Raw genomic sequence first — 27,687 nt, forward strand, 5'->3', positions numbered from 1 at the left:
GTCATCGTAATCAGTGTCAGGAAAAAGAGACAGAGGAACATGTCCTGATTTCATGCAGGAAATATGAAGAGGAAAGAAGAGCAATGGTTACAGGACTACAGAGACCAGGATGGGTGGAGGCCAGGATTAAAGATGGTGGAGGGAGACAATGGATATTTAGGTTTTTGAAAGACTATTTACAAGATTGTAGTGGGCGATTAAAACCAAAAGGAGGCAGTAATCCAACTTAATGGATGCCAGCTGTCGTCCCATAGAGGAAGAAGAAGCCTCTCGACATTATGGGCCAGCAGGTGAAGATTCAGCTCATTTCATTGGCTGCCATCAGCGTCACGTTATTAACACCCGGAAGTTTACATGGTGCTGTCACTAGAAGCAGGATGGAGAGCTTAGCTGCTGTGCTTTAAACAGGTTAGCGGCATACAGACACATTGTGTGTTAATGTTGAAGTTGCCTGGCTTTGACAACATCATACATGTAATATTTATTACACCCAATGTGTTTCATATACAGCCAGTTCCGTAAGGGATACAAAAGTACTAGCTAGCTAGTGCTAGCTAGCGTTAGCTACTCATACAAGGTCCAAGATGAAAAGCTACATTTTCGAACGTTGTAGACAGCTAACTGCACTATTAAATACTGCTTTTACATGCTTCGTTGGTTATTAGCAAACGTCTACATTTCTCTGAACATGACTAAAGATTTTTACGCAACACTTTAAACATATAATAATGAACGCATTAAATTTAACATTTCATATTATTCTGTTCTGTGTTAAGTTACCGCCGCATATTTTGGCCATGGAAGACACCGAAGCTGTTACTTACTGCAATTCAGATGTTTTATGACAAGATCAACCCACGATTTTGTATAATTCTAAGTTGCATGTAGTGCTTCATTTTAAGGGGTTACATGCCAAAGAGGATTGAGAGCTTATGCCCTGGACGCTGAATAATGTATCAGTTCAATAAGGACGATAACAGCCATGATGATTTTGCTGGGATGTAGTGACATTTTGACAGCTGTAATCACTAAATTCATTTGCAAATAATATGATAGGAACATGTCAAACTTGTATCAGCTTACAAAGTCAGTTATAAATTGACTGTCAAACTCCAAAACAGATTCATGATATCATCTATTATAAGGAACAAGCTATTATTTGTACAAATGCAATACATGAATATGCTGTCTGAAATAGATATAGCACAGTATGTATTCTGGTTTGGTCTCTGTATGTCAATAAATTGACACTGGTGTGTGTGTTCTGCCATTCTTTGTGTCGGACTGTAGAGCATTATGGGTAACACTGAGAGCGTGGTGGTGCAGAAGCGGCTGGCTCGCTTCCGCCCTGAGGAACGGCCTGTGGTTGAGGGGGTCTTCAACAGGCTCCAGGGTGGTGCCGGGGGCCCTTCGGGAGCCCCAGGGAAGACTCTCACACTTGAAATGCTGCAGGTATGACTCTAAAATCAGTCTGTATTATTAGTGAATACTGCTGTCATTCCAACAGTTTAGTATAAACAAAAACGTCAGTGTATGGTTAAAACTCAATGCATGAACAAATTAAACTATTCTCTGGATAAAACATGATATACTGATTTATAAGACAGACTTTCCAGTTTTTATAATGTCTGATGTTTTTTAAATGATAAATTTAAAGTCCAGGAGGGAAATGTCATAAATGCAGTTGTCTTATTTAGTGTAATATATATACAGATATACATATTTGGACCTTATATCAATTTACATTTAATTTTTAGTTATTATTCTCTGTAATTATTGGTGTTTTACACTCCTATAGAAATAGGCTTTGTTTCTTTCACTCTGACTACATTTTATACTCTCGTCATTACTATTGAAAATATTCTATCAGTACATGTGTCAGGGGAAAGGTAACTTTTGTCAGTTTGTATAATCAATCCCTCCTATTGTCTTTGCCAGTCCTCAATGGGCAGCCTGGCACCAGACTCCATGATAAAGAGGGTCTACCAGTGCATGTGTAGTATTGACCCTGGGCTGGCAGCGCATGCAGCCTCTGGGAAGACCAACACCTCTGCTGTCTCTGGAGCGGGTCGGGAGCAGTTGGTTATCTTCCTAGCAGACACCCTGCGAGGCACTGCAGAGGAACGGGCTCCTCTAATCATGGCCATGTCCCAGCGTGGAGCAGGGACAGCAACAGTTGTCTCATGTGAACAGGTAGTGGAGGTGAGTAAACTTAAACGTAGATTTAAATAGGAAAGATTTTAATGGTGTTTTTCTTCTTCTTTTCTTTGTTTACTTCTCTCTCTGCTGCCTCCATCCTTCCGGACTGACGCCCTACTTGGGCCCTTTTTCTTTTCTCCATAGTTCCTACAGGACCTAATCTCTACTGTAGTTCAGATTCTGGTCCGCAGAGGGCGCCTGCAGGGCTGGAAGCCAGAGAGAATGGGTGATGGCTCCCTCGGTGTCAAGCTCCTGGCTGAGCAGATGTGTTCTGAACTCAAACCTTTGGGTAAGCAGGTGACTTGAAGTTTTTTGAACATATTAACAGTGCAGAAATATTACTGCTGATGGACGTGTCACTCCTCAGATCAGGGAGGTTGTGATGTTTCCTGTCTGGAGGACTGGATCTTCAGGGTCTCCCAGGTATCTTTGTACCTGGAGATGCTGGTAACTGAAGGCTTAAATGTGTCCCTGAGTGGCCGACCGGCCCCGACCCTGCTGCCCCCCTGCAGGGAGACACCCTGGAAACAGCTAAAGTGTCTGCTGGACCTTCCCACCCTCATGTTTCTGGCACCACAGGTCAGAATACAAATGTATACACTGTCATGTGTGTGGATTCTGACCAAAATTGGTTTACTATTTGAGTAACTCTTTGAGTAAGTTCCAGACCTTGAACTTACCAGACAGATCAGAATTATCTGTCTTCTCAGCCAGTGAGCTGATTCAGGATCACCGTGGCCACCTTGTTGATAGTTCTGTTGTATACTCCCTCCCAAGGCTCCTGATAGGTTGTTCTGTCAGGACTGAAATCCTTTCTTTTCCAACACAAAAGGATATTTTGTCAATTCTGTTCCCCTTTCAAAGTGAGAGGCTGCTGGATTTCAGTAGTTTTATCCTCTTCTTGCCCAGATCAGCGTTCCTCTAGCCATTTGAAGAGCCTGGATGTGCATGCTGCTGTTTGAAAATGGCTTGTTACATCATCTGCGTAGCAGTGTAGGGCTGGCAGCCACTGACGATACCATGTCTGCACGCCACGGGCCATTGTTCTTACATCAATTAGGAGGACTTTGAAGGCTACTGTAGGTGAGATGAAGCAACCTATCGCTAATCCTTTGCTCAATTGTTAAAGTGACATTCCACTAATACTGGTATGATGGTGGACAACAGTACATGCCAGGGGAACAGTGACTTACTATACTCATTGGCACTATATACAAGCATGAATTGATATTTTACATTTTGAGAGGAGTGGCCGTAGGAGTGGTATAAGACAGTAAAACATAAGTAACGTACAGTACATCGTGATGTCACTGGCAAGAAGAACAGATATACTGTATACCAATAATGAGCAGTAACATATCACATGTGCCACTAAAACAAGATGACCATCAGGCACTGCTGGATTTCTGCAAAGATCATCTGTGAACCTGTCTATTAGAGTCCTGTCAAACACGTTGGACAGGACACATGTTGTGCAGTCGTAGATAGATAAATAGAGTCATTTGTACCTGATGTAAACTTGCCATCCTGTCATGTAATAATCATCATGTGAAGCAGGGCATCATATGCACTCAGTGGACAAGCCATGATATTGTGGCTCAGGTTTCGCTTGATATGATCGGGTGCATCTATTTAGGCTTTGTTTGGTTTGTGTTTTGATTTGTTATATATTTGGTTTTGTTTGTCTTTAAAACCTACTGCTTTGGGATTGTTACCTGTAGATCTGTATATGTTTAAGGTTAAGTTTATTTATATAGTACTTTCCTATCTGCGTCAGAGTACATCACAATAAAATAAAATATATTAATTGTATTTTCATTATTTTTTTAAATAATTTATTAGTCCATTTAATCCATTTCATTTAGTCCATTATATTGTGCTGTAAAATGTTGGTGAGTTGGTGATCTATTTAAATTGTTACAAGGGATGGGTCATGTGAATGATTATTGATTCATACGTCTGTTTTACAGAATGACTCTCAGAATACTTAAAGCTGTTAACAATCACAACTCATTCACATTCAGGACTGGGTTTGTGTACACACCATCTTCCTCATTCTGCTGTTAGTTTCCTTCCCGCTTGGCGGAAAAACTTACACCTTTATTCATTTTGATTCATTATGAGATTCAAGTGTTGGAGTTCTCTGCTTTACTTCAACCTGTGTACTGTCCTAATCAGCCAGAACACCTGTAAACTGATACAGGGCTTTAAAATCTTAAACTTTAAATGTATTTATTGTATCACTGTTCATATTTACACACACTGTCATTGTACTGCTTACTTACAGCCTTCCCCAACTCTCTATTAATCTTTCCAGTTGCCAGACGGCTACAGCGCCCCCTGGAGGCTGGTGTTCTCCACACAGCTGCATGGGGAGAGCTTCACCAGGATGGTGGCCGGCCTGATAAAGTGTGGGCCCACCGTACTGCTGATCAAAGACTCAAAGGGACACGTTTTTGGGGGCTTCGCTTCTCACGCCTGGGAGATCAGGCCTCAGTTCCAGGGTGAGAGAAGTTACCCACTCTGTCTGATCCCACAGCAGTTACATGTTGTCTGACTTACTGACCGTAGCCATAATGAATGCCATCTCTTGTTTCAGCTGCCTTCAACAGTTTCACAGAGAGCATGTGTTCACTGTTTCATATTAGCAAGTGCTACACAGTTTGTAGTAAAGCCTGACTGATACAGGATGCCGATTTTGATATTGGAGGGTTGAAAAGATTTGATGACTGATATCAGCCGATATAGATGTTTAACAGAAACCCATAAAAAAGATTTTCGATTTGATCCCTTACATTTAATTATTGAGGGGGGGGTATTTGGAGTGTCATCTACTTTCAGTGGCATTTACCTTGAGCACACATACATTTCTAGTGTTTTTCTGCTGTACTAAACTTTAATATTAACATTTCTGAGTGTGACATGTGATGGTCAGAAATTAGTTAAGGAGAATAGTGTTAATTCAGAAAAGGTACCTATGCTTCATGTTTACTGTTTTGAGACAAACTGCAGGTGTCATATCTGGTGAAAGTCAGTCTTTCCATTACACCCACTGTAACCATAGTGACATGCAATTCAAGCATATATTTACAATCATATATACAAGAAAGACTATAACATTATATATCAACAGCTCATTAACTGTCATTGCCTGACTTGTTAGTTAGCTTTGTGGCTAATGAATTTAGCAACAGACTAACTGTAAGAATGTGTTTTACAGTGGCTGTTAGAGCTAAATTATAGGGCCGTTCATTTACTCACTAAAATAGTCTTACTGACTGAAATAAATGTAAAATCATGTTCTTTGTTTGGTGCGGTTCAATGCACTACAATGTATTACTCCTCAAAATAAGCACCATACCATGAAGAGACAAATCTACAAACTCAGATCGACAGTGGTGACCTTAGCTCACAGGGATTAGTGTGTTGCTGTAGTAGCAGTTCTCCAGTTGACAACACAGGTAATAAAATAGCTCAGGCACCTTCCTATTTATCTGCAATTAGCTGAAAATCAGCCCAGCGATGTATTGGTTGGGTTCTAGTTTGAAGTGTTTGAAAAACTGTGCAAGGTACTGAATATAACTGTATCTCAATAAACAATTAAATTATTGAAAATTAATTATTGGTATGACTGATAACATCCACGAGGATGACCTTCCCTTAACATAAACTATGGTTGTGCAATACCTAATCAGTGATACCTTATACTTGAGAGTTAGCATAGCATATTAGCAACTAAAAGTGAGCCTTTATACTTTTGATTAATGGATCCTGCTAAAAATGGAGAAATATGTTTGTCTCTCTGTCTGTACTTTGATTTTCTTGACAACTGCTCATCCGATCAACCTCAAACTCAGCAGGTGTGTTGCTGTGCTGTGTGTGGAAGTGCAGTGGTGTTGACTATGTAGCAGTTGTCGAGACTCTAATCCTAACTGCTATCCTCCATAAATAGAGCCAATTGCTCCTATAACTACGACTAGTCTAACTAATTATTACTCAGTCTTTTGGTGACCTGAAGGTCAACAAAGTTAAAACTAGAACTTAAGTGTTTTTTAAGGATCATAGAAAAGCTGATAGCACTCACTATGTCTCCTATGTTCTAAGTTCTATTAAGATGACAGAATTTCCAGATTTTCCACATCTCTGTAATTTCTCCATCCTGGGACATCACTCAAACTGATCTTCATACAAGTGGCATCATTATAAGACATAAAACCTGAGCCTCCGTTATTAAGATTTCCAGATTAATTAAAATTGAACAACACTTTATGAGACTGTTGATTCTGTAGTACTGATTAAAGAACAGAGACGATTATACCATATGATAACAAAAGCTTGACGGAGTCTATAATTCAGTAGTAGAAACTGTACTATCATGTTGGTGTGGACCAGAACCCAGATCAAGACTAGCACTGATAAAGTGACTCATTGAGGAAGTAATACTACTTGTTTGAATACTGTGGGTTGTCACTTGACTTTTCTCTCAGATCTTCATAATTTGTATATTTGTGTATGTGTGTGCAGGTGACTCCAGATGCTTCCTGTTCACTGTGTTCCCCAGACTGAGAGTTTACACAGCAACAGGATACAACCAACACTTCATGTATCTCAACCAGAATCAGCAGACCATGCCCAACGGACTGGTGAGACCATAGTTAAACAGAGGAGAACTTTAAGGGCTTGCATCAGTACTTAGGATGTTTCTGACTTAGGGGACAAAACGTCTTTATTAAAAACTGCATATTGGTCACCCAGTGTCTCCGAGCTTTCCTGTTATGGATGCAGCCTAATAGCCATTGAGCAAACAGGGTACCGTTTGGACATGTGGTGAGGTAAAAATATTTCATAAGAATTTGCTCTGTTCAGTGTTTCCAACAGCAGTAGGAAGCTGTAAGCCACTGTACACTGCCTCCCCAGCACCAAACATCTAGCATGTGGAATGGTCCCATTTTTATTTAAGTTGAATTTCACAAAATATTGGTATCAGCTCAAAAATAAGGAAAAATAAGAATTACCTTCGCACTCCGATTAGTTTCAGGTTCATCCCTGTTTATCCAGAGTCATATAAAATATGAACCATTTGTGTGAAATTTTGTCTTGAGTGATGGCTACAAAGTGTTTTGTGTTCACCCTTGAGTTCAAATGGACTTTTGTGCCAAATTTGAATGGATTCCCTTGAAGAGTTCTTGAGATATCGTGTTAACAAGGCCAAAACTGCGTTTTCGTGAGGTCACCGTGACGTTGACCTTTGACCTTTGACCACCAAATTCTAATGAGTTCATCGATGAGTCCAAGTGAATGTTTGCGCCAAGTTTCATCAAGGCGTTACTGAGATATCGTGTCCACGAGAATGGGATGGACAGACACCCTGAAAACGATACGCCTCTGGCTGTCGTCGGCGTGAAGGCATACAAAAAGTAAAAAACATGAATTGTTAATTCCTAAAAGAGAATGAAGTTTCTGCTTTTTGACTTTAATGGTACATAATTTTGCTGGGATTACATATTTGTCTTCATTCCCTCTGTGTGTCTTGGTGTTGATGTTTTCCGCTCTTCATCAGGGCATGGGCGGTCAGCATGGCTACTTCGGCCTGTGGCTGGACTGTGATTTTGGCCGTGGTCATAGCCGCGCACGGCCCAAGTGCACCACCTACGGCAGCCCTCAGCTCTCTGGAGAAGACGAGTTCACCCTGGACTCAGTGGAAGTGTGGGCAGTCGGAAAACCCCCAGAACCAAATGAGGTCAGAGTTATTTTTTAAATGTATTTATTTCATAATACACACTGTAGATGCAGAGAGGAAATGCAACATGTCAAGCAAGATCTCCAGGTTAAACATTCAGCCACGAGGATGCCCCTATCTACTTCATTTATTATTTAGCCTGCAAATGTCAAGGAAGAACCATTCAGTTCTCCAAGGACACCTTAAATAGTTCTGCATTTGAGCACTAGTGAAAACTACTGTTCAAGAGTTGAGTCGGAAATACAACTTGTCCCCCAAATAATTGCATATTCAGCAGAATTACAAGAAACTCCCCAACCATGTACCACAAATGGAGAACCTCATTTACATCCCAGCTTTTTTTACATTAAACAGCTGTTTCCTTGAGAATATGAAGAATCAAAAACCCATGCTATGTCTGTATGTCTCTTTGCTTTGTGGCACAGGGCGAGGAGGGGGACGGCAAGAAGAGTATCCTGGATGTAGATCCAGAGGTCCAGGCCATGATGGAGATGGCAGGGAAGACTCTGCACAGTCAGGGCCTCAGGGAGCCAGAGGAAGACCAAGATCAGTGAGGGGCAACGGGAAGATGGACCAAAGGTTGAGGCTCTTGGTTCACCTAGTATTGACACATGGTGGGATGTTTATTATCCGACGTAGCTGGATAACATTTACATCTGACTTTGAGACCTGCTGCAGGACACACAGTGATATCAGACTTCTCTTTTCCTGCCTTTCATTCTCCTTGGATCCACGTCACAATAAATCATCATCCTCCTCGTGTGGCTGCTTTTAGGTCTGTAAAGTCTGATCTGGCCCTGTCACACACAACTACAGTAATGTCCACCACTGTGCGGGCCTCAAGTGTGAAAGTGTGATGGGTGTGTTCGCACTTCATTCTACCAAGCTACACTGGTGTTTTTTTTTTTTTTAATGAATAGTGCAAGCTGCCTCAGTCGACCAGAATGCATTGCACCCGCATCACTTAACTGAAGTATTAGGCTGAGAAAAGTGAGCACAACAAAACATTAAATTACACCATTAATGCTCATAACATTACTAATTTTAAGAAAAATAAAACTGTGAATTTTTGTGTGAGAGATTATTTAATTTCCACACCATTGAAAAACCTTTATCTTTATCTAAATGTGTCAACTTCTGAGCAATTACATTTATGTGTGAACGTGTGGTTAATGACAAGATTCTTTGTGGTGAGCATCTTTATATTTAGAGATATGACATGTTTTGGGAATTTCTCAATTATAAGGGGAGATTCACTGACTGTGTTTCAAAGATGGTAAATACTTGGTACTGACAACTGTGGAGAAACTTCATGGGCACAAGAGAAAAAACTTCCTCTAACTACCCATTTCACAGACTGGATGCATCTCTGGGTTTTTTTTAATGTTTTATTATGATTATTATTATATTTATTTATTTTTGCTTTTTCAGCTCAGAGTCTATGGCTTGTCCACCCACATCATGATTTATGATGTGATTTAGTATAATAGACCTGTATTGTCTAGAAAATTATTATTACGTTGCATTAAGTGTGATGTAATGATTTTTATCAAACACAATTTAGACTGAAGAACTGCAATCAAAATGAATAGAATATACTGCTGTGTTTGAAGTTAAAGGATGATATTCTGTGTGTGTGTGTGTGTGCGTGTGTGTGTGTGTGTGTGTGTGTGTGTGCAGTGTTACCCTGTGAAGTTACTTTTATTAAAGTTAGAGGGCGTCTGGAGGGTGCACCTACTTTCACTTGTGTTTTTCACTTTAGTGAGGTATTTGCTCAGTTGGTTTGTCTTCATTGGATAGCATCAGGCTTTGCCAGACAGGCTGTAAACTGTTGCCATAAATATAAACGACAAGATCTTGACATCGACTTCTTGGCATCGCTAATTGTACTAATACAAACACCTGCTCAGAGGCTGAAAGGTAACTCTGTTTTCACCCCCCTCCTGCTCTTCTGTTCTGCTATCATGCAAATTTCTGAGGCAAGTTACACATGCAAATCTGTTATATAATCTTACAGCAATCCACACAGTGGCATGATGGACATGGTTCCATAAAGAATGTTTATACTCATCTTTATATTTGTGTATGGAAATGATTTTATTATTTTATTCCCAGAGATGTGACGATACTCTGAGCCTCAGGATCACCTCATTATATGCTCTTCATTACTTTTATCCCCCCCTCCATCTAGATAAAATGCTGTTTATAGCAACTGTGCACACGTGTATTGTATGGATGATCACCCACTATCCCTTAATATATCAGTCAGTCAATTAAGCCTTACCTGTTTAGCACCTGTCATACAGGTTAGGGCTGTTCAAAGTTCTTTACAGGCCACTGACAAGCAAATGAGAAGAGCAGAAATACTGTAAGCAGTAAAACAATGGAAGACCACTAAACAGACGTTATGCATTACACAGTGTATGTATTCCTACATTTGCAATTTATTTATTACATAAATATATTTCAGAAGTTCTAGTGATGGAGCTTTACTCCACTCTGTGGTATTTGATACTCTGATTCTTATTGATATTGATATTCATTCTTATTTAATATTTAACAAAACCTTTCTCAACCTTTTCACAACAGAGACCCCAAACATTTTTGTTATCAGATTCTAAATTCCTAAAAATCGTTTGTGTTGTGATTCTGTAAAATTCAGAAATATCAAATTGTTGTTTTATTTGAATAATTTTAAGAGTTCTGAAGATGTAAGTCATCCAGTAATTTACGAAACAAATGCAGGCATTAGAGGAAACAGGAAATAACATGCTGCTACTGCTACATATTCAAAATTATTTCCTTTAACAACATTTTTTTTACCCAAATGCCCCTAAAAAATTTGATGTTTGTTTCATATTGAACAACATAACTTTCTAGCAAATACATAATAGACAGTGATGTAATGTAAGTACTGTGATTAAGTACATATATGAAGTACTATCTAACATTACAATAAGTTACGTCAATATCCCCATGTTCACTTTATTCCAGAGTGAGATATTATCTAACAGGTCTCTTGTTACTTAGCAGATGTAGAATTTACATACGCATTATTATTATTGATTAAATTGCCCAGTAGTGTATAGTACAATAAGTAAAAGTAGCAGCTACATCATTAAGATTCTTTGTGGATGTTAATACACCAATGACAATATTTCAATAATATAATGTGTACTGATGTAAATCCTAAAGGAGCTATTCTGCAGCATAAGTACTTTTACTTTTGATGCATTTCTACTGAAGCGTAGGGTCTGAATATTCCTTCCACCACTTATAACTGAGCAGATAAGAATAAAAACATATCCTTCCCTCTTTCTTTCCTTTCCCTTTTATTATTTGATACATAACTGGGATCATTTCAAGTGAATGAAATCCTTTAGGACCTTCTGGACCAGCTTAATGGACACCCAGGAGTCCTCATACCCCACTTTGAGAACCACCTGTGAAACAGTAGCTGATGGATTGTGTCTGAAGTGGCGTCCTCAGCATCACAGACAGTGGACTGTGGACATGTTTCCTCATACAGTAAAAGACTGTAAAGCTCGGCCCTACACTTTATTTTGAAAAAAGATACCATATTCATTTTCATTCTGACGGGTCAAAGTGGCAGCTCTTATACCCTTCCGTCCGATGCCACTTGCATAGTGTAGTTTGCATAGATACCGTCCTTGCTTCCGGCCTTTTTTTTTTTTTTTTTTTTTTTGCTTTTTAAACTGCCCGTGTGGTGTCAGGGTTTAGTAAGAAGCGAGAGGGGATATCCGCCTGTTACTGGCAGCAGCGTATCTCCCGGGCTGCAGATGATGTGTGTGACCGGGCTTGATGCAGCTCACAGCATGGAGTCAGTCAGTCCTCTGCACCGTCTACACCGGCTGTAGTCACACACACACTGCAGGCTGTGTGCTGCTTACACACACATACACTATGCTTACACCCGTTCGCGTTTAGCGTTATTATGAACCGCGTTACTGGATCATCATGATGGTTGTTGTGCGGAGTAAACATCTGAAAGCTTGTAGTTAAATAAGGGGAAAAAGGGGATTATGAGAAGAAGCAGCAGAGCCAAGTGTAGTGTGGTGACACATGCATGTAGTTTTCGCGCAGTCTTGTGAATATATGCAGCGTAATAAGGAAACCGTCTGACCATATAGGGTCTGTTTCAATGTATAATAAAATGTTACAGGTGTTTTCCATGCACTCGTAGGAAAATTGTATTTCTGAACCAACATATGCTTCGGGTCCCGGGCCCGAGTCTGGCCCATATTACTTCCACATCTGGGCAGATTCCGGCTGTTATCCACTGGTATTGGCTGACAGCCGGAAGCTTTTCTGCGTGTGCGTCAGAATTGGGCCACATGTGGAAGTAGCATCTCACTATCATGCTGTATATGGGCCAGTTTCGGGCCGTGGAACCGGGTAGTACTCTGGGCCAGAAGAAAAGGAGCGGGATTGCTATGAATCCTATTACAACCGTCATGAAGTTGATCATGTTCAGTTATTGTTGAAACACTTTCACAGAGGTGTTGATTCAGCTGTGTACTCTGAGGCTGTTGCTTTGCTGCTTAACTCATTTGTCTTACATTGAGATGACAGAATATTTGGGGATGTTTGACATGTCTCTGGGACGTAGAGCTGTCAAGAACTGTTTTTAAAATGTTGTAAGATCAGCCCAGAGCTAGCCTCTGCTGTGCGATGTGGTATCTCTAAACAAGGAAACCTGAATGTATAAATTGGCTAAAACTTAAGCATTTCTAAATGTTTTCATGTCATTAACAAACATACATGTAAGGCCCAGATTGGATCAGTATCAGTCTACAAACTCCTACCTCCGTGGGAGGTAGAGCAGCTCATCCCATTGGCTGAATTCAACAGCAATCAGTGGGACCAGTCAAGACTGATAGGTTTACTGACTAATGTGCCGTAGAGCCCACACGTCTGTGGACTGCTAACACAGCTGTGTGTGATCATTTCTATTTGTGTCATTATGTCTTTTGTTGAGATTAGCTTGTGTGGCATTAGTCTGCAGCAAAGTGTTTGGTGCTACTGGAGGAGCAGGACCTCTGCTTGAATCTCGCAAGCGAGTGTAGATTAGTTTAGAATTAAGTTAGAATTCTGTTAAAGGTACATTGATCAGTTTTTGTCCATTAGGAGGCACAAAGACAAAAGAGACTTCAAACACAACAGCCCTGACATGTTTATCACCTTATAATTTTGTCATGATTACTTCTAACCAGTTGCCCAATGACACATCCAGCAAGAACACACCAAAAATGAAGCAATAATATCGTGTGTCTGTCCATCTGATGAGTTTAAGTCCAATATTCTCTCTTCTTTTAACTACGTTTTGGTCTTTACCGACGTCTGAGAAAAAGCGTCTGGTTCTTCAGCATTTTCTTCACTTGCTAGTTTTTAACTTTGGCCATTTGAAACTCGGCAGGTAGTGATTTATTTTGTTGTTTTTTGAGCTGAAAGCATTGTTGATTAGAGCACAAAATAAATGTGCTGCAAAAGCAAAAAGAAAGTTTACATTAACCCCTTTCACACATGTATAAACTCTTTGTGCACTTGCTGGACTTCAGTCTGGTTTAATTTAACCCGTGACAATTTTTCTGCCTCTGTTACATTTGTTATTTTATCTAGTGCAAATCAGTGCAGTTTTGTCCTGGTGATAGTGTCATTTATCATCCAATGCAACTTGAAAAAAAAAAAATCCATGAAATTTGATGTTATTTAGTTTTAGCAGGGAGTTTGTAGGTGCGAGTATCTGTGTGTATATAAATGCTTGATGTATTTAGGTCACTGTTACAGGGTGTATCTAAGCACTGCCACTAAAAGTAGTGGGTAGATCACATCCTCGTTCCATATATAGTAAACACCAGTTTTCTTGAAGCGGGTGTTTGTGCACGTATGACATGAATGTACATGGCTCTATTGGCACAGTATTTGTGTTATGTGTTGCTGCTGCATCAGTATGAGGAAATTTGTTAGTCTAAATAAAGCTGCAGTAATCCCAATAGGGACATTCCCCTCACAGGGTTAAAGGTTTCAGCAGGGAAAGCAGAGGTATAGTTATGTAATGCTCCAGTTAATCATTAACTTCAGAGCACCAAAGAATTCTTTATTGTTTTTATATTTCAGGTTTCACAATATAGATGCATTAGTGTTAATGAAAACAGACAATGGATATTTACTCAAAAAACATATGCTCACATTTCTTCTTCATCTTGACATAGATATATGCAGTCATTTTTGGATTTCTTTTTTATAATGATAAGAAATAAGCTTTTTTCTTCCACACAGTGCATTTTGGAAGTATTCTCATCCCTTCCATTTTTTTTTTTCGCATTTTGTTATTCTGCAGTCTTAAAAATGTTTTTCCTCATCAATCTACTCTCAATCAACCATAATGACAATGCGAAAACAGAGCTTTGGATTATTTTTTTTAATTAAAGGTTCTTCATACGATATTCACCACCACTAGCTGTTGCACTTTTCCAACAGCGTGTCAGACCAAGACTAACGCTTTGTTGGCCCCCCCCCCCCTTCTTGTTCTCAGCAAGGTGTTACGAAGACCCAGTGAAAGCGGCCACTAAACACACACAAGAGAAACACAACTGAATAAAGTTCCCCTGCTGCAATCCAGCCGCAGCCATTAGCCCACGCTAACATTGCCGGGACATGCTCCACAGCAAAGGTGGCATTAAGACCAACTAGCGAGATCAATAGTTACCGAGAAAATTCATGACATGGTTAACAAATTAGGTAATGTTATCATGCCCACTGTAGCCGGTCACTAATGAAAACAGAGATGTAACTTTATGTAGCCATCAAATTACTTTTAATTAGCAGACGAGCCAGAAAAAAGCAGTTCTGAGGTTTTACGGCCCAACACTTTAATATTGGTTTTTAACAGACCAGGGAATGTGGTTTTCTCACAGTCTCACAGTCTTAGGTGATCTTTCACTGAGGAGAGGCTTCAGTCTGGCCTCTCTGCCATAAAGGCCAGATCTGTGGAAGTTTCTCCACCTCCACACAGGAGCTCTAGATCTCAGCCAGAGTGACCATCAGAGTCTTGTTCACCTCTCTTACCAAGACCCTTCTCTGATGTCTCAGTTTGTCCGGGCAGCCGGCTTTAAGAAGGGTCCTTGTCGTTCCAAACTTCTTCCATTTAAGAATTATGAAGACCCCTGTTCTCTTATGAACCTTTAATGCAGCAGAAATATTTTTGAGCCTCAACACAATCCTCTCTCTGAGCTCTTCAGGCAGTTCCTGGCTCTTTATGGTATTTGCTCTGCTCTGCATTGTCAGCTGTGAGACCTTATATTGACAAGTGTGTGTCCAATCAGCTGGAGTGACCACAGCTGGACTCCAGTCAAGGTGTAGAAACATCTCAGAGATGATCCAGAGAAAAGGGAGAAACCTGAGTTAAACTTCAAGTGTCATAGCAAAGTGTCTGGATACCAATGTCAGTGTGATATTTCAGTTTTTCCTTTTTAATAAATTTGCTAAAATTTCAAAAATTCTGTTTTGCTTTATCATCATGGGGTATAGAATGAATTGAAATGTTTTAGCACAAACTGCAGCATTACAAAGAGGGGAAAAAGGGAAAGGGTCTGTAGATATAAAACAAGAATGATCAAATCCAAGCAGCAGAGGTTCAGATATTTACACTTTCACTTTCTAGTATGAGTCAATCTCCAAAATCATTGGATCATAGATTTCCCAGTATGCAACCAAAAGTATCATTAGAAGCTTCCTGTCGGATAAAGAGCCATAGCTACATCACCAGTTTGTAGGACAGGCCTGATGACATCATCAGGGTCATTTTCTCAGGCTCCTCCAGAACCACAGAAACCATTAAACAGCTGTTTCCTCAGAATGAGTCGGACTTAACTGACATTCATGTGTAACATCGGTGGATTGCTGTGGACTGCCGCTTTTTAAAGCAATTCAAAACTTCCAACGTCTCAGATCTTTGGAAAGATGTGAGGAATAAAATATTCTAAAAACACCAACATAACAAATTACACGGAGATTTGACTTTACAAAATTTAGTAGTTGGTCATCAACACTTCATAGCGTAGGCATTTTACACCGGCAGCAGCTGTTAGTCACCAGTGGATGAACGTTTGTGACGCTGTCCCGTCCTGTCTTGGCCGCAGAGATGGCTTGTTCGGGGCAGCAGGGCGAGATGACGGAGTACAAGAAGATTCTGATCAAACGGGACCTGGAGATGGGTGTGGTCATGACGGTGTTTCGGCAGAAATCGGAGCGGCTCACTGTACAAGTCATCATGGAGACCCGCCAGGTGGCATGGACACGCACTGCAGACAAGACTGATGGTGTCTGTAAGTATATTAATGATGAAAACTCATCATCATCATTGTAGTTTATGTAGGATTTTCAAAACACATTTAACACAAAATACATATATATATGAGTCCCCATCTCTGATATGGTGTTGCTAGCAAAGCCGTATTACACATTGAGCAGTATGGACACGCTGTTTTGTGTCATGTGCCATAATATGTTAGTTATGTGAGTGAGTGTTGAACTATAGAAATATAAGATACAGTGTCTCCACTGGCGAAAAGATACTTGATCTAAATTCATGGTTTTAATAGCTACAGTGTTTCTTCCTGGTGTTTGATAAATATTGTTTCCGTGAAGACGATACGGACGCTCAGAGAGAGGTGTGTTGGAGCTGTGTTGATTTGCTGTCATGATGGTGGTGATGGTGTCCACTCGCAGGCTTTCTTCTCAGCTCCATCACAGTCTTCTTTATCTTAGCGTTAATCGTGCTGGCCACTGCTCAGCTTCTCCACTGCAGGTATGTTTGCAGTTGCAGAGTGAGAAGAGAAAGCTGCTCTTGTCATTTCCTTCCCCACATTTTTCTCAGCTGGTAGCGAACCTGATTCTTAACTCAGCTTTTTTGTGTGTCTGAGCCGACGACTGTCACGTCGAGATATCTCAAAAACGCCTGGAGGGAATTTCTTCAAATGTGGCACAAACATTCACTCGGACCGAAGGATGAACTGATTAGATTTTGGTGGTCAAAGGTCAAGGCCAGTGTGACCTCACTTAACACATGAATCATGAATTATGAAAACAGTCAAGTTCACTGTGACGTCATAATGTTCTGCAAAAACACCTCTGGTCATTATTCACTGTAACATCACTGTAACACTGTAACTCAGGAAGGAGAGACTGAGACCATATTTCCTGGCTGGTTGGTGGAGGTGAACAACAGGGCGGTAATTCTAGTTTGGTGCTGAGCCGTAACTGCCATACTGCAGTCATGTCCACATTTAAGTCAAACTTCAGTTTCAGTAACCATGTTGCTCCATGTAGCAATTTTGGAAAATCTGTTGCCTTTTTGTCTCTAAAATACATGAACCACTGTGAAATTATTATCATGCTATAGACAGTTTTCAGGTTATGTAATACACTGATTATCTGCCATACTGCAGTCCTCAGTCTGGCAGCAGTAAGCATGTGGTGTCAGTAAATTCACACAGAATTTTTTTTGTGCACTAAATGTGATGTACCTGTAAAGCCTCTATACCACTGTTAAGATGCTATTTGTAGCTATAGTCCGGACTAGGGCTGAAGGATATGCAATAAAATTCATATTGCGATTATTTTGGCAGGTACTGGGATATGAGTCACAGTTTCAGTTGGAAAGGTTATTTTTGCTTTTTTTGGGTATCAAACAAACATGTTCCTTTCCTTTTTGCCTCGTGCCCAATTTGCTAGGGTTTACATGTAACTGGACACTTGGCTGCTAAAGCTGTGTGTTGGTTAAACCTTGGTTCATTCATAAAGGTATTCACATGTGGCTCTGAGCTGATTGAGAATTGAGAGTTGCCATTAGATTGAAGTGTAGTTGTCTCTCAATATGAGGAGTAAAGAGGTGACCATGCAAGTGAAGATGGAGAGATATCAAAAGTAGGTGGTTTGTCAAAAACAGTTGAGTACATTATTAAAAAAAACACGTGCACACAGGAAAAGTAGAAGCAGCAAAAGTCTTGTGGATGAGCAGAAAATCATTTGCATGGGTAAGAAAGCCCCTTTATGGCTGCACAGTAAGTTACGAATGGTCCAGGATGTAGGCGGACGATAAGACAGCGTGACCATAACCTCAGAGGTTTCGCTGCAACATGCAAACCTCCCTGTAAAACTCAAACACAGAAAGACCAGGCTGGAGTTTGCAAAAACACACAAAAGGAAACCGGTGGAGGTCTGGAACAAAGTTCTGTGGACTCATTAAAGAAAATAAATGAATCAAGCTCTATCAAAATGATGCAAAGAGGAAAGTGTGGAGAAAACTAGAATCACTGCCTCCTGGTACATTTCTTGTATGAAGGGTGCTATACAAATAACGTTTATTATTATTATGATGATTATTATCACTTTATTTTATGCTCATAGACATTTTAGTTAAATTGTGTCATAATTAGTGAATGAATTTGTGAGTGATGTTTTGTGAGAAGTGAAGAAGTAAGGAAATTCCCTCTGGCGGCATTCACAAGAACGCAAGATCACAGTGGCCATGACCTTTGACTTTAGTCCACCAAAATGTAATCACTTTACGCTTGAGTCCAAATGGACATTTGTGCTAAACTTGAAAAAGCTTCCATCATGTTGCTACTAGAGATATTGCATTCAGAAGGCCAAACCCATGTTTTGTGAAGTCACAGTGACCTTGAACATTGACCTTTGACCACCAAAAATGAATCAGATAATCCTTGTGTCCGAGTGAATGTTTGTGCCAAATTTGAAGTAGTTCCGTCAAGGCGTTACTGAGATATTTGGTCCACAAGAATGGGACATACGGACCGAAAACAATATGCCTCTGGCTCTGACCCGAAGTCTCCAGCTCCTCTGTCAGACATGCTGGCTCTGTTATGGCCTGGACATGTATGGCTCCAATGGAACTGGCACACTGGTATTTATTGATTTAATGGTTTTTATTGATGAAGGATTAAAGCAGATGTCTGCAGGAGCTTTCTGTGGCTCAGAATCAGCCAAATGCATCAAGACTCATTGGACGACATTTCATCATTCAGCAGGACGACGACCCTAAACATCGGCCAAAGCATGAAGCAAGAACTTTTCAGGGTGAAGAGATGGAATATCCTTAACTGGCCGAGTCAGTCGCCTGATCTCAGTCCGATTAAGCTGCATTCCGCTTCCTGAAGACGTGACTGCAGGCAGATAAACCACACGAGCACGAGCTGAAGGTGGCGGCGGTGAAGGCCTCGCCAGGGAGGATACGAAGCATCTGATGTTGCCAATGGGTCCAAGACTTCCTGAGTTATTCACTTCCAAAGGATTTAACACCAAATATTTAATATGATGATTTAGTTTGACTTTATGTGTCTGTCCATCTGTCAAATACCTTTTGAGCACCTAACGGTAATAACAGCACTACGGGTTAAAAAGGCTGAATCTCGTGTGTGTGATGTGCTGAATCTCCCACACAGTTGTTTCTATATTGATATAAACCTATTCAAATTAAGGCTGAGAGTCTCACATTTCTTGTGGGTGTGTTTTAATATCTTGACTTGCTGTTATCACAGTAAGCGATCAGAGAACATGAGAGCTGATGTTGCGTGAAACTGAAAAAGAGAACATGCTACATCTACTATCACTTGTGTTCTGTGATTCCGGCTCCAGATAAAATGATGTCCTCCTCAGAGATGTCGATTTGGTTAATCACTTACAAGAATAATAACTACAAGGAATATGTGTGCTGTGTTTCAGTGGACCTGTTTGAGATCAGAGAGATTCGTCCTGGGAGGAACTCCAAGGATTTCGAGCGCTTCAAAGATGGCAAAGACAAACACGATGAGAACACGTGCTTCACGATCTTCTACGGCTCACAGTTTGTCCTCAACACCCTCAGCCTGGGAGGTGAGCTCTTTATTGAAGTGCGTTTATAGTCCAGATGCAAGTTTTTGAGGAAATTACTTTTCATCAAAACGTGGATTCTGTTTAAATTGGACAGGGTTGATGTTTTGTTTGTTTTCAATATTTTTCAACCAATGAACTTTTATTATTGAAAGGAAAAATTCATCAGTTCGGGAAGAAATCTGACAGCAGCTCCAGAAAGTATTCACACCCCTTCACTTTTTACACACTTTGCTGTGTTGTAGATTTAATTTTAAATGGATAAAAATTGCCATTTTTGTTCATCAATCTACAAAAACGAAAATCTCTTACTTACAAAAGTATTCAGACCTTTCACTCCAAACTGTGGTCAAGTGATAGACTTAATTATCTTTGAAATGAGAACTACCTGTGGCAATTTGATTGGACACAAAGGCACACACTCCTGTGTATATAAGGTCCCACAATTCACACTGCAGGTCAGGACAAACCCCAAACCATGAAGTCCATGGAGCTCTCTGTCGACCTCTGTCATGAAACTGTGGTGAGACGTGCAGTAGATCACGTCAAGGAGAGAAAAATACATCTAAAGCTGTTTGGCCAGACTGAGTAAGAAGGGCCTTGGTCATGGATGTGACCAAGAACCCAGCGACCCAAATATCACTTTGAGTAAAAGGCAGTTGGCAGCTTTTAAAGGACTGTGAGAGCAGGAGGAAAAAGATTCTCTGCTTCTCTGCTCTGATGAGACAAAACTGAACTCTTTGGGTAGAAACACTGAGTCCGGTGAAGATCTGAACCTGAGGACTCTTCCCATTCAATCTGACAGAGCCTGAGAGGGACCCACCCCACCCCACCCCACACCCAACCCCCAATTGCTTATTATCAAGCATCTCATCATCATCTCATTGCTTTGATACAATATAGATCATGTTCATATTTAACATTTAATGCACCTTTTTGCTCCAAGAAGTGTGAAATGTTAAACACCTCTCTTCGTGTAAACACAGAACTCAGAAGCCAAATATTACCTAAACAACAGACCTGATGTCTGTGATGTTTTACAAGCAGATCCACTGTTCATTATCCCACAGTTCTTATCTATTCTGCTCATTTCCCAGCTGATTCTGTGGAGGAGGCTCAGAAATGGCTGCTAGGACTAGAACTGCTGAGGCAAGAGACAGTGGCAGCTCCGACTCCGGTTCTTATAGAGAGGTAGACACACACACACGCACGCACACACACACACACACACACACACACACACACACACACACGCACAGGCATTCATCTCTCTGTGTTGTTTTCTCCACAGTTGGCTGAGGAAGCAGATGTATTCTGTCAATCAGACCAAAACAAACAGGTACTTTACATGTAAATGCTCTGGTCACTAAGACAGAAGGTAAAATCAGTTGTTGTCTTATGATGTATTTTTTTACTAAGTCTGTACGATATGCAAAAAAAAATCATATTGTGATTATTTTGACAGATATCGTGATATTATATTGCGATATCAGTTGTAATGGTTGTTTTTTCATTTTATTTTCAGTGAAAAAAAATATAAAAATGATGATGATGTGGTGACACATTTTACCTTTATCCAAAAAAATTGCAGCTCTTGTGATCTGGATATTGCACTTGGCCATATTATGATTTCAATTATATTACAATTAATTGTGCAGCCCTATTTTTTTACCATGTAAATCCCCATAGGTAAAAGTGCTATTATCTAAACTAATCACACTTCGTATGTGAGAAAACCTGTGAGAACGCGGCTGCTTATATAGAAGAATCTTTCTAAATGTTTAACATACAATAATGCATTAAAGGTCGTATTTATAATAACTAACAGCATAGAAGGACTCCAGTCTGAGGCCAGATGGAGATGTGATGCGTACCACCTTTTTGTGTCCTCCCCAGCATCTCCATGAAGGAGCTGAAGGCTCTGCTTCCTTTGCTCAACTACAAGGCTCCCAGCTCTCGTGTTCTCAAAGACAAATTCCTGGTACTCTTCGTGTCACGTCCTTATCATTGTTGTTTGTAGTTCATTTTAATTAACTGATTCAAATTTGAAATTTTTTTTGTCATGGACACCTCTTTCTCTCATGCATTAGAAAGATGTATACACCTACTTAGACATAGACAACCAGAACTATTGATCTATTCTACAATGCAAACTGCGTCATCTTTATCAAATCGGAAATGAACTGGTTAGACAAAACCAAAATTTTAGTCTCACTCTGTGCTTTTATTTTCTGTTTTGACAGGAAGTGGGAGCGAAGAAAGATCGCCTGGACTTTGAGCAGTTCCATAAATTGTACAACCTCATAATGTTTGAACAGAATGAGGTGAGTCTGAATTGATCACAGTAAATACATACTGTATACATCACTGTGCATATGTTCTTCCAGCATTTTTATTCATGCTATTTTTTAAACTCAGATCCTTGATGAGTTCAAAAAGGAATCATGTGCTTTTATTCTGGGGTGAGCTCCTGTTTTTTCTCATCTTAACTAAACACTTGAATCATGTGATGTGAATGGAAGGCAGCATGTACAGATACTGTGTAGTTTGACTGTGTGTTCGCTCCTGTCCATTATACAGTAACACAGATAAACCAGACGCCTCAGCAGTTCTGCTCCACGACTTCCAACGATTCCTCATCTACCAGCAAAAGGTGAAATGAGCCTTAGTGAATGATTAGTGCAGCTGACAGCAGAGGTGTTGTTTAACTTTGCATGTCGGACTTTTTGCATGTCTGACTCATTTTTTATCTGCTCCTGTGTGCCTGTCAAACAGCTACCACTCAGTCCCTTTTCCCCAGTAATTTGTATTGTAACAAATGAAAGCCGCGGCTATTTATTATTTTTCCTAATTAATAAAAACTGCTATTTGTGTCTTTGATTTATTCACAAGTCATATTCTAATTTCCCCAAATTCAAATACAGCTTTAAAACTAGTTGTTCTTATTACTTACTACTTACTAATACTGAGTTCACTATTTTAAAGCTGCTTGCACAGTCAGTACGGACTAAACTGTGGATCACTTTGCTTTGACACAAAATGTATTCAGTGACCACATCTTTCAAATTCCATGAACTGTTTTCTCACTCAAACTCAACCACCACCAAACCTCTGTGTATTTACACTCCATGCTGTAGAAAACTGTTGTAAAAACTGTTCAATTTACGGTACATTCAAAAGTGAAAGAAAAGTATTTAGCCACACTCTGCTGTGGAGGAACAGGGACGCAGAGGAAAAGCAATAAAGCACTTCTTTAATTTCATATTTTTCATAGGCATTAAAAATAGGAATTGTGAAAATACTTTAAAAATCCATTAATAAATACTTCAGATTTATAAATGGATTCACAATTAATTAAATAAACTGTTTAGAAATACATTTGAAAAACAATTTGAAAAGGCATTTCTAAAATGGGAATAAATAACTATATAAAGACCTTTTTCTAACAATTGTTTTTTGACAAATCATGTTTTCTTTACATGAGATTTCATTCAGTTTTCATTACATACAGGCCTATGTTAAACATTGCCACTGTCATCACTTTTGGTATCAAGTTAATGTCAAGTAAATTATTCACAAACTATGTCCCAGCTCCGATTTAATGCTTGAATTTATTCATAATTAGTGCATAAGTAGTTAAAATCATCCACAGTGAAGGAAACTGACCTATTGTGACTTTATGGGCCTATATTTCTCTTCACCAGTTTGAATGAACTGTATCATGTTTTCAAGACAGACGCAGAAGCAAATCAGTGATAGATTATTCACTTACTTCCAGTTATTGATTATTTACCGACTGTTCAGTCGGTCTAACATTCGCTTTAATATCTATTTAATACCCCATTTCTTAATCTGCGTCCCTTCGTCCCTCAGGAATCCTGGGCCAGTGATCTGAACCAGGTCAGAGAACTGATGACCACCTTCATTGACGACACCATGAGAAAAACCAACGACCCCGAGTTCACCGTCAGCGAGGTACTCTGTCGCAGATAGAGCAGGCGGACGCAGAGCAGAGGCTGAGCATGCAGAGATGTAACAGACTGTGGAAGAGGCCACTGTATTACAGAGTGTTTACTTTGGCGTACCCGTCAGTTTCGAGATTTGAGTGTCAGTAACACTGAGCTGAATGTGGCAGGAAATGGCGGGTTAAATAGTTATTTGTGGCAATGTGGTTCAGTTCATAGTATCACACCGGTAATGAGGGATTGTGTTACTCATTGTCAGTTCCTCTGCTTTTCTTCTCCTCTAGTTCCTCAGCTTCCTGTTCTCCAAGGAGAACTCTGTTTGGGATGAGAAGGTCTCAGAGATCAGCAACCTGGACATGAACAACCCTCTGTCCCATTACTGGATCAGCTCCTCACACAACACGTCAGTATGACTTGACTCTTCCTCACATACTGCACGTGTAATAACACGACTTTTATATATGGAGTAACTCAGAGCAGATCACACTGATCATCAGGTGGACGACACTGGCTGACATCACTGCTGATGTGTGATTTTAAAATCAGATCTATAGTGACTTAGCCTGCACCATCAATACTAGTTAAAATCATGATTTGATGTGACTGTAGCTCATCTGTACTTTATTAATATTTTTTGGGTGATTATGTTGTAATAAAATTTAATTGGATAGTGTTAGTTCTCCTTTAGGCTCTTTGATCAGATTTGGCCTTGGTGTTGTGCACATTGATGGTTAGAAGAACCACCGACCAATCAGAGCTTTGTGGGCGGGGTTACAAATGGGGATGCCACACACAGCCATATTAATCAAAATGACTGAAAAACATTCACAAAGTTTCTACAATTATTGTAGAAACAGTGAATTAGCTTGCCTTGCAGATAACTCACTAACCTGGCTTATTAGAAAGTTTCGTAAAGGGGCGTTCCAACTATTTTATAAGGTTGGTTTGTTCACAAACTGGCTCAGTGAATGTGACAATAAGGGAGTCCATGCAAAGTTATCCTTAAAAAAACAATTCATTATAACTAAAGCATGAGACAAATAAGCAGTGAGGTGTGGAAATCGGCAAGATTGGACAGGAAAGCAGTGCATGCAAGAGATGTCACCAAAACAAAATGGATGTCAGCAGTTAGTGAGAGAGAGAGAGCAAGGCCCAGGTGAGCGGCATCAGCTGACGACCCTCCCAGTGTCGACCATCTGCCCGCCGAGGTCAGGACAACAAGGGGCGTCACACGTGGCTCTTGTCATGTCTTTGAAAATGAAACCCTGATGAAACCCTGTCATCTGAGTTTAAAAGATGTGGCATTTAACAAACAGGGAGGGTTTAATAATAAGATGTTATGATTTGCATTATGGGAAATGCAGGATTCTGATTTTTTTTTTTGGAGCTGGATTCATTCCAGGTGCTTAAAAGTCAGGAGAAGTTCTGCTGCTTTTATTTAAATCTCTTCTTGTTTTGTCTTGAAGAATGTCCCACACACTGCTCTTGATTTGCGTCACGATTTATTGATCGTTCTAACCTTTCGGTGTCTAGAAGTTTATCACACACCTTCCAACGCACCTGCATGCAAGACGTTTGGATGTGCGAATATCTTTTTTTAAAAATCTGTCACTTGTGAATCGTCCAACTTTATGGAGATACATAACCAGGTTTTTGATTCTGTGAAACGTATATATATAACCCAGCATGCCTCCTGTTTTGTGCGTTGCTCCACAGTTACCTGACAGGTGATCAGCTCCGCAGCGAGTCGTCCACGGAGGCTTATGTGCGCTGTCTGCGTCTGGGATGCCGCTGTGTAGAACGTCAGTATAAAATGCTACACTTGGGTGATGGGTGGTTTTTTTGGGCCGTTTGACCCAGCACAAACATTAGTAAGAGAATGGATCAGTCAGGTTTTGTTTGATCTCTAACACCTGGTTTTAAATAATTGCTGACAAACACTGCTTGTAGTTCAGTGATTGGTCTACATATGTGGTGGTGGTTGTATGCTTTAGTTGCTTTGTACTTGCATCATGTGTGTTGTGTATTGTGTGTGTGTGGTTGTGTGTGTGTGTGTGTGTATGTGTGTGTGTGGTGCTGACTCTTGTCTAGTGGACTGCTGGGAAGGGCCCGGGGAGCCAATCATCTACCATGGCTGGACCAGAACCACCAAGATCAAGTTTGAGGACGTGGTCAAAGCCATTAATGATCACGCCTTCGTCACCTCAGAGTAAGAATCATAAAAACCCCCTGTCACTTCGTCTGTGTCACACTAAATATCGTCAGTGTCAGATGTCACAGTTGACTTTTGAGCTTGTATAAATGAGCAGAGCGTGTTTACCTCCATGTGCTCCACTAGAGCACGGCCCGCTGGCGAGACTGTGGTTGTACTGGGCAGCATCTCAGTGTCACCTTAAGTCACAAACCTTGACCTTGGGGGGACCAGCAGATCTCCTTCTGAAGATCTCAGTTCTATAGGAATACATGAATGCATGTAAAACTTTTTGGAGGTCAGCGATTGATCTGATTTTAGAAATGACCCTGAGCTGGCAAAAACTATTAAACTTAATTTAACTCCATGCATTTCTATTTGGGGAAGTTTTTGCCTGACCCATTTTCTCTTGACTCAATATTTCAAATGCATACTGAAAATGTTTTTTTTTTAATCATATTACGTCATTAAACTACATTAAGGTCTTGTTTTTTGTCTTAAATTTATTTTAAGAATTAAAAACAGAATACTGAACAACTTTAGCGACCCATCGCCAACATCAGGCCTCATTCACTGATATCTTCTTAAACTCTTTCCCAAGTTGTTCTTAAGAAAGTTCTTTAGAAAACTCAAAGTGAGATTCATGAACTTGTTCTCAAACCGCAGAATTGTGCGCACCTGTGTTCTTAGATTGATGAACGCCAATCTCCTCGTTAATTGAAAGCGTGTGCCCTAATTAGCGTAGCTAACGCCTAAAATTCTGTTCTGTTAAGATTCTGTTCTTACTTTAGAACAAATCCCAAATAAGAAACATTGGTGAATGTCAGAGTCTTCGTAAAAAGTGTGTAAGTGAGTTTTAAGGAGAAATTTCTTCTTAAGAATGATTGGTGGATGAGGCCTATTGCTCTGTGGCCATTTCTCTTTTTTTCCTCATTAAAAAAAAAAGTCAGCTTCCTTGGAATCATTGCATCAAGTCCTAATTCACATGGAGATGATTTTTGCATGAAGCTATTTAAAATCTGCCCGTTCACGTTGTCATCTCACAGTGACCCGTTGTCCTGTTTCTCGAACACACCCTGAAACCCGTGCTTCTCTCTCAGCTTCCCAGTGATTCTGTCCATAGAGGAGCACTGTCCTTTAGATCAGCAGCGTCAGATGGCTCGCATCTTCAAAGAAGTATTTGGAAATAAACTGCTGACTGAACCTGTGGAGCAAATGGCTGAGCAGCTGCCTTCACCTACACAGCTGAAGGGCAAGATCATACTCAAGGTGCTCTCTCTCTCTCTCTCTCTCTCTCGCTCTTTCTGTGTGTGTGGTGGAATCTTTATATGAATAACAAAATGTTTTGATGCGTATTATCATTACTAATGGCCGTGACTATGCTCCTTCTTGTCCTGGTGCAGCACAAGAAGCTCTGTGTGGAGGGAGGAGGGATCAGCAAAGACTTGAGGAAGGGACAGAAACAGGGAGACCTGGAGATCTGGGACCCTGTGGACAAGGTACTGTCAAAGGGGTCATATGGGTAAGACAAGTTACCCAAGACTCCATCAACACCAAGAACATGTCTTCACTTGTATTTCTTAACATACTTGTTTCATCAATATAACATGAGATGAAAGTACTATTGCAGCAGCAAGAAACATTCGACAACAAGGTAAAACACGTGAAATATAATCACA

The 27,687-nt window shown here is 40.2% G+C and overlaps 2 protein-coding genes across 2 annotated transcripts in view; both read left to right on the forward strand.

Moving 5' to 3' along the window:
* The first annotated feature begins 291 nt into the window (after window positions 1-291).
* On the forward strand, window positions 292-9,677 carry meak7 (MTOR associated protein, eak-7 homolog). The gene is made up of 9 exons (XM_023397338.2): window positions 292-408; window positions 1,291-1,452; window positions 1,939-2,202; window positions 2,344-2,488; window positions 2,567-2,778; window positions 4,517-4,703; window positions 6,724-6,842; window positions 7,760-7,939; window positions 8,365-9,677. The coding sequence occupies exons 2-9, from the start codon at window positions 1,297-1,299 to the stop codon at window positions 8,491-8,493; spliced, it is 1,392 nt and encodes a 463-aa protein (XP_023253106.1). The 5' UTR covers window positions 292-408; window positions 1,291-1,296; the 3' UTR covers window positions 8,494-9,677.
* Window positions 9,678-16,082: 6,405 nt separating this feature from the next.
* plcg2 (phospholipase C, gamma 2) overlaps window positions 16,083-27,687 on the forward strand; it is a 29,878-nt gene continuing 18,273 nt past the window's right edge. Inside the window, exons 1-14 of the mRNA XM_023397308.2 lie at window positions 16,083-16,287; window positions 19,706-19,855; window positions 20,950-21,043; window positions 21,144-21,191; window positions 21,749-21,833; window positions 22,096-22,176; window positions 22,271-22,314; window positions 22,433-22,505; window positions 23,726-23,827; window positions 24,102-24,220; window positions 25,534-25,619; window positions 25,909-26,026; window positions 27,109-27,277; window positions 27,412-27,507. Of these exons, the coding sequence (XP_023253076.1) occupies window positions 16,104-16,287; window positions 19,706-19,855; window positions 20,950-21,043; window positions 21,144-21,191; window positions 21,749-21,833; window positions 22,096-22,176; window positions 22,271-22,314; window positions 22,433-22,505; window positions 23,726-23,827; window positions 24,102-24,220; window positions 25,534-25,619; window positions 25,909-26,026; window positions 27,109-27,277; window positions 27,412-27,507 (1,449 nt within the window). The 5' untranslated portion in view covers window positions 16,083-16,103. The remainder of the gene's footprint in view (window positions 16,288-19,705; window positions 19,856-20,949; window positions 21,044-21,143; window positions 21,192-21,748; window positions 21,834-22,095; window positions 22,177-22,270; window positions 22,315-22,432; window positions 22,506-23,725; window positions 23,828-24,101; window positions 24,221-25,533; window positions 25,620-25,908; window positions 26,027-27,108; window positions 27,278-27,411; window positions 27,508-27,687) is intronic.

This window comes from Seriola lalandi, unplaced genomic scaffold (assembly GCF_002814215.2).
Source record: "Seriola lalandi dorsalis isolate HSWRI2012SDOR001 ecotype SW California unplaced genomic scaffold, Sedor1 jcf7180002055008, whole genome shotgun sequence".
NCBI classification, from domain to species: Eukaryota; Metazoa; Chordata; class Actinopteri; order Carangiformes; family Carangidae; genus Seriola; species Seriola lalandi.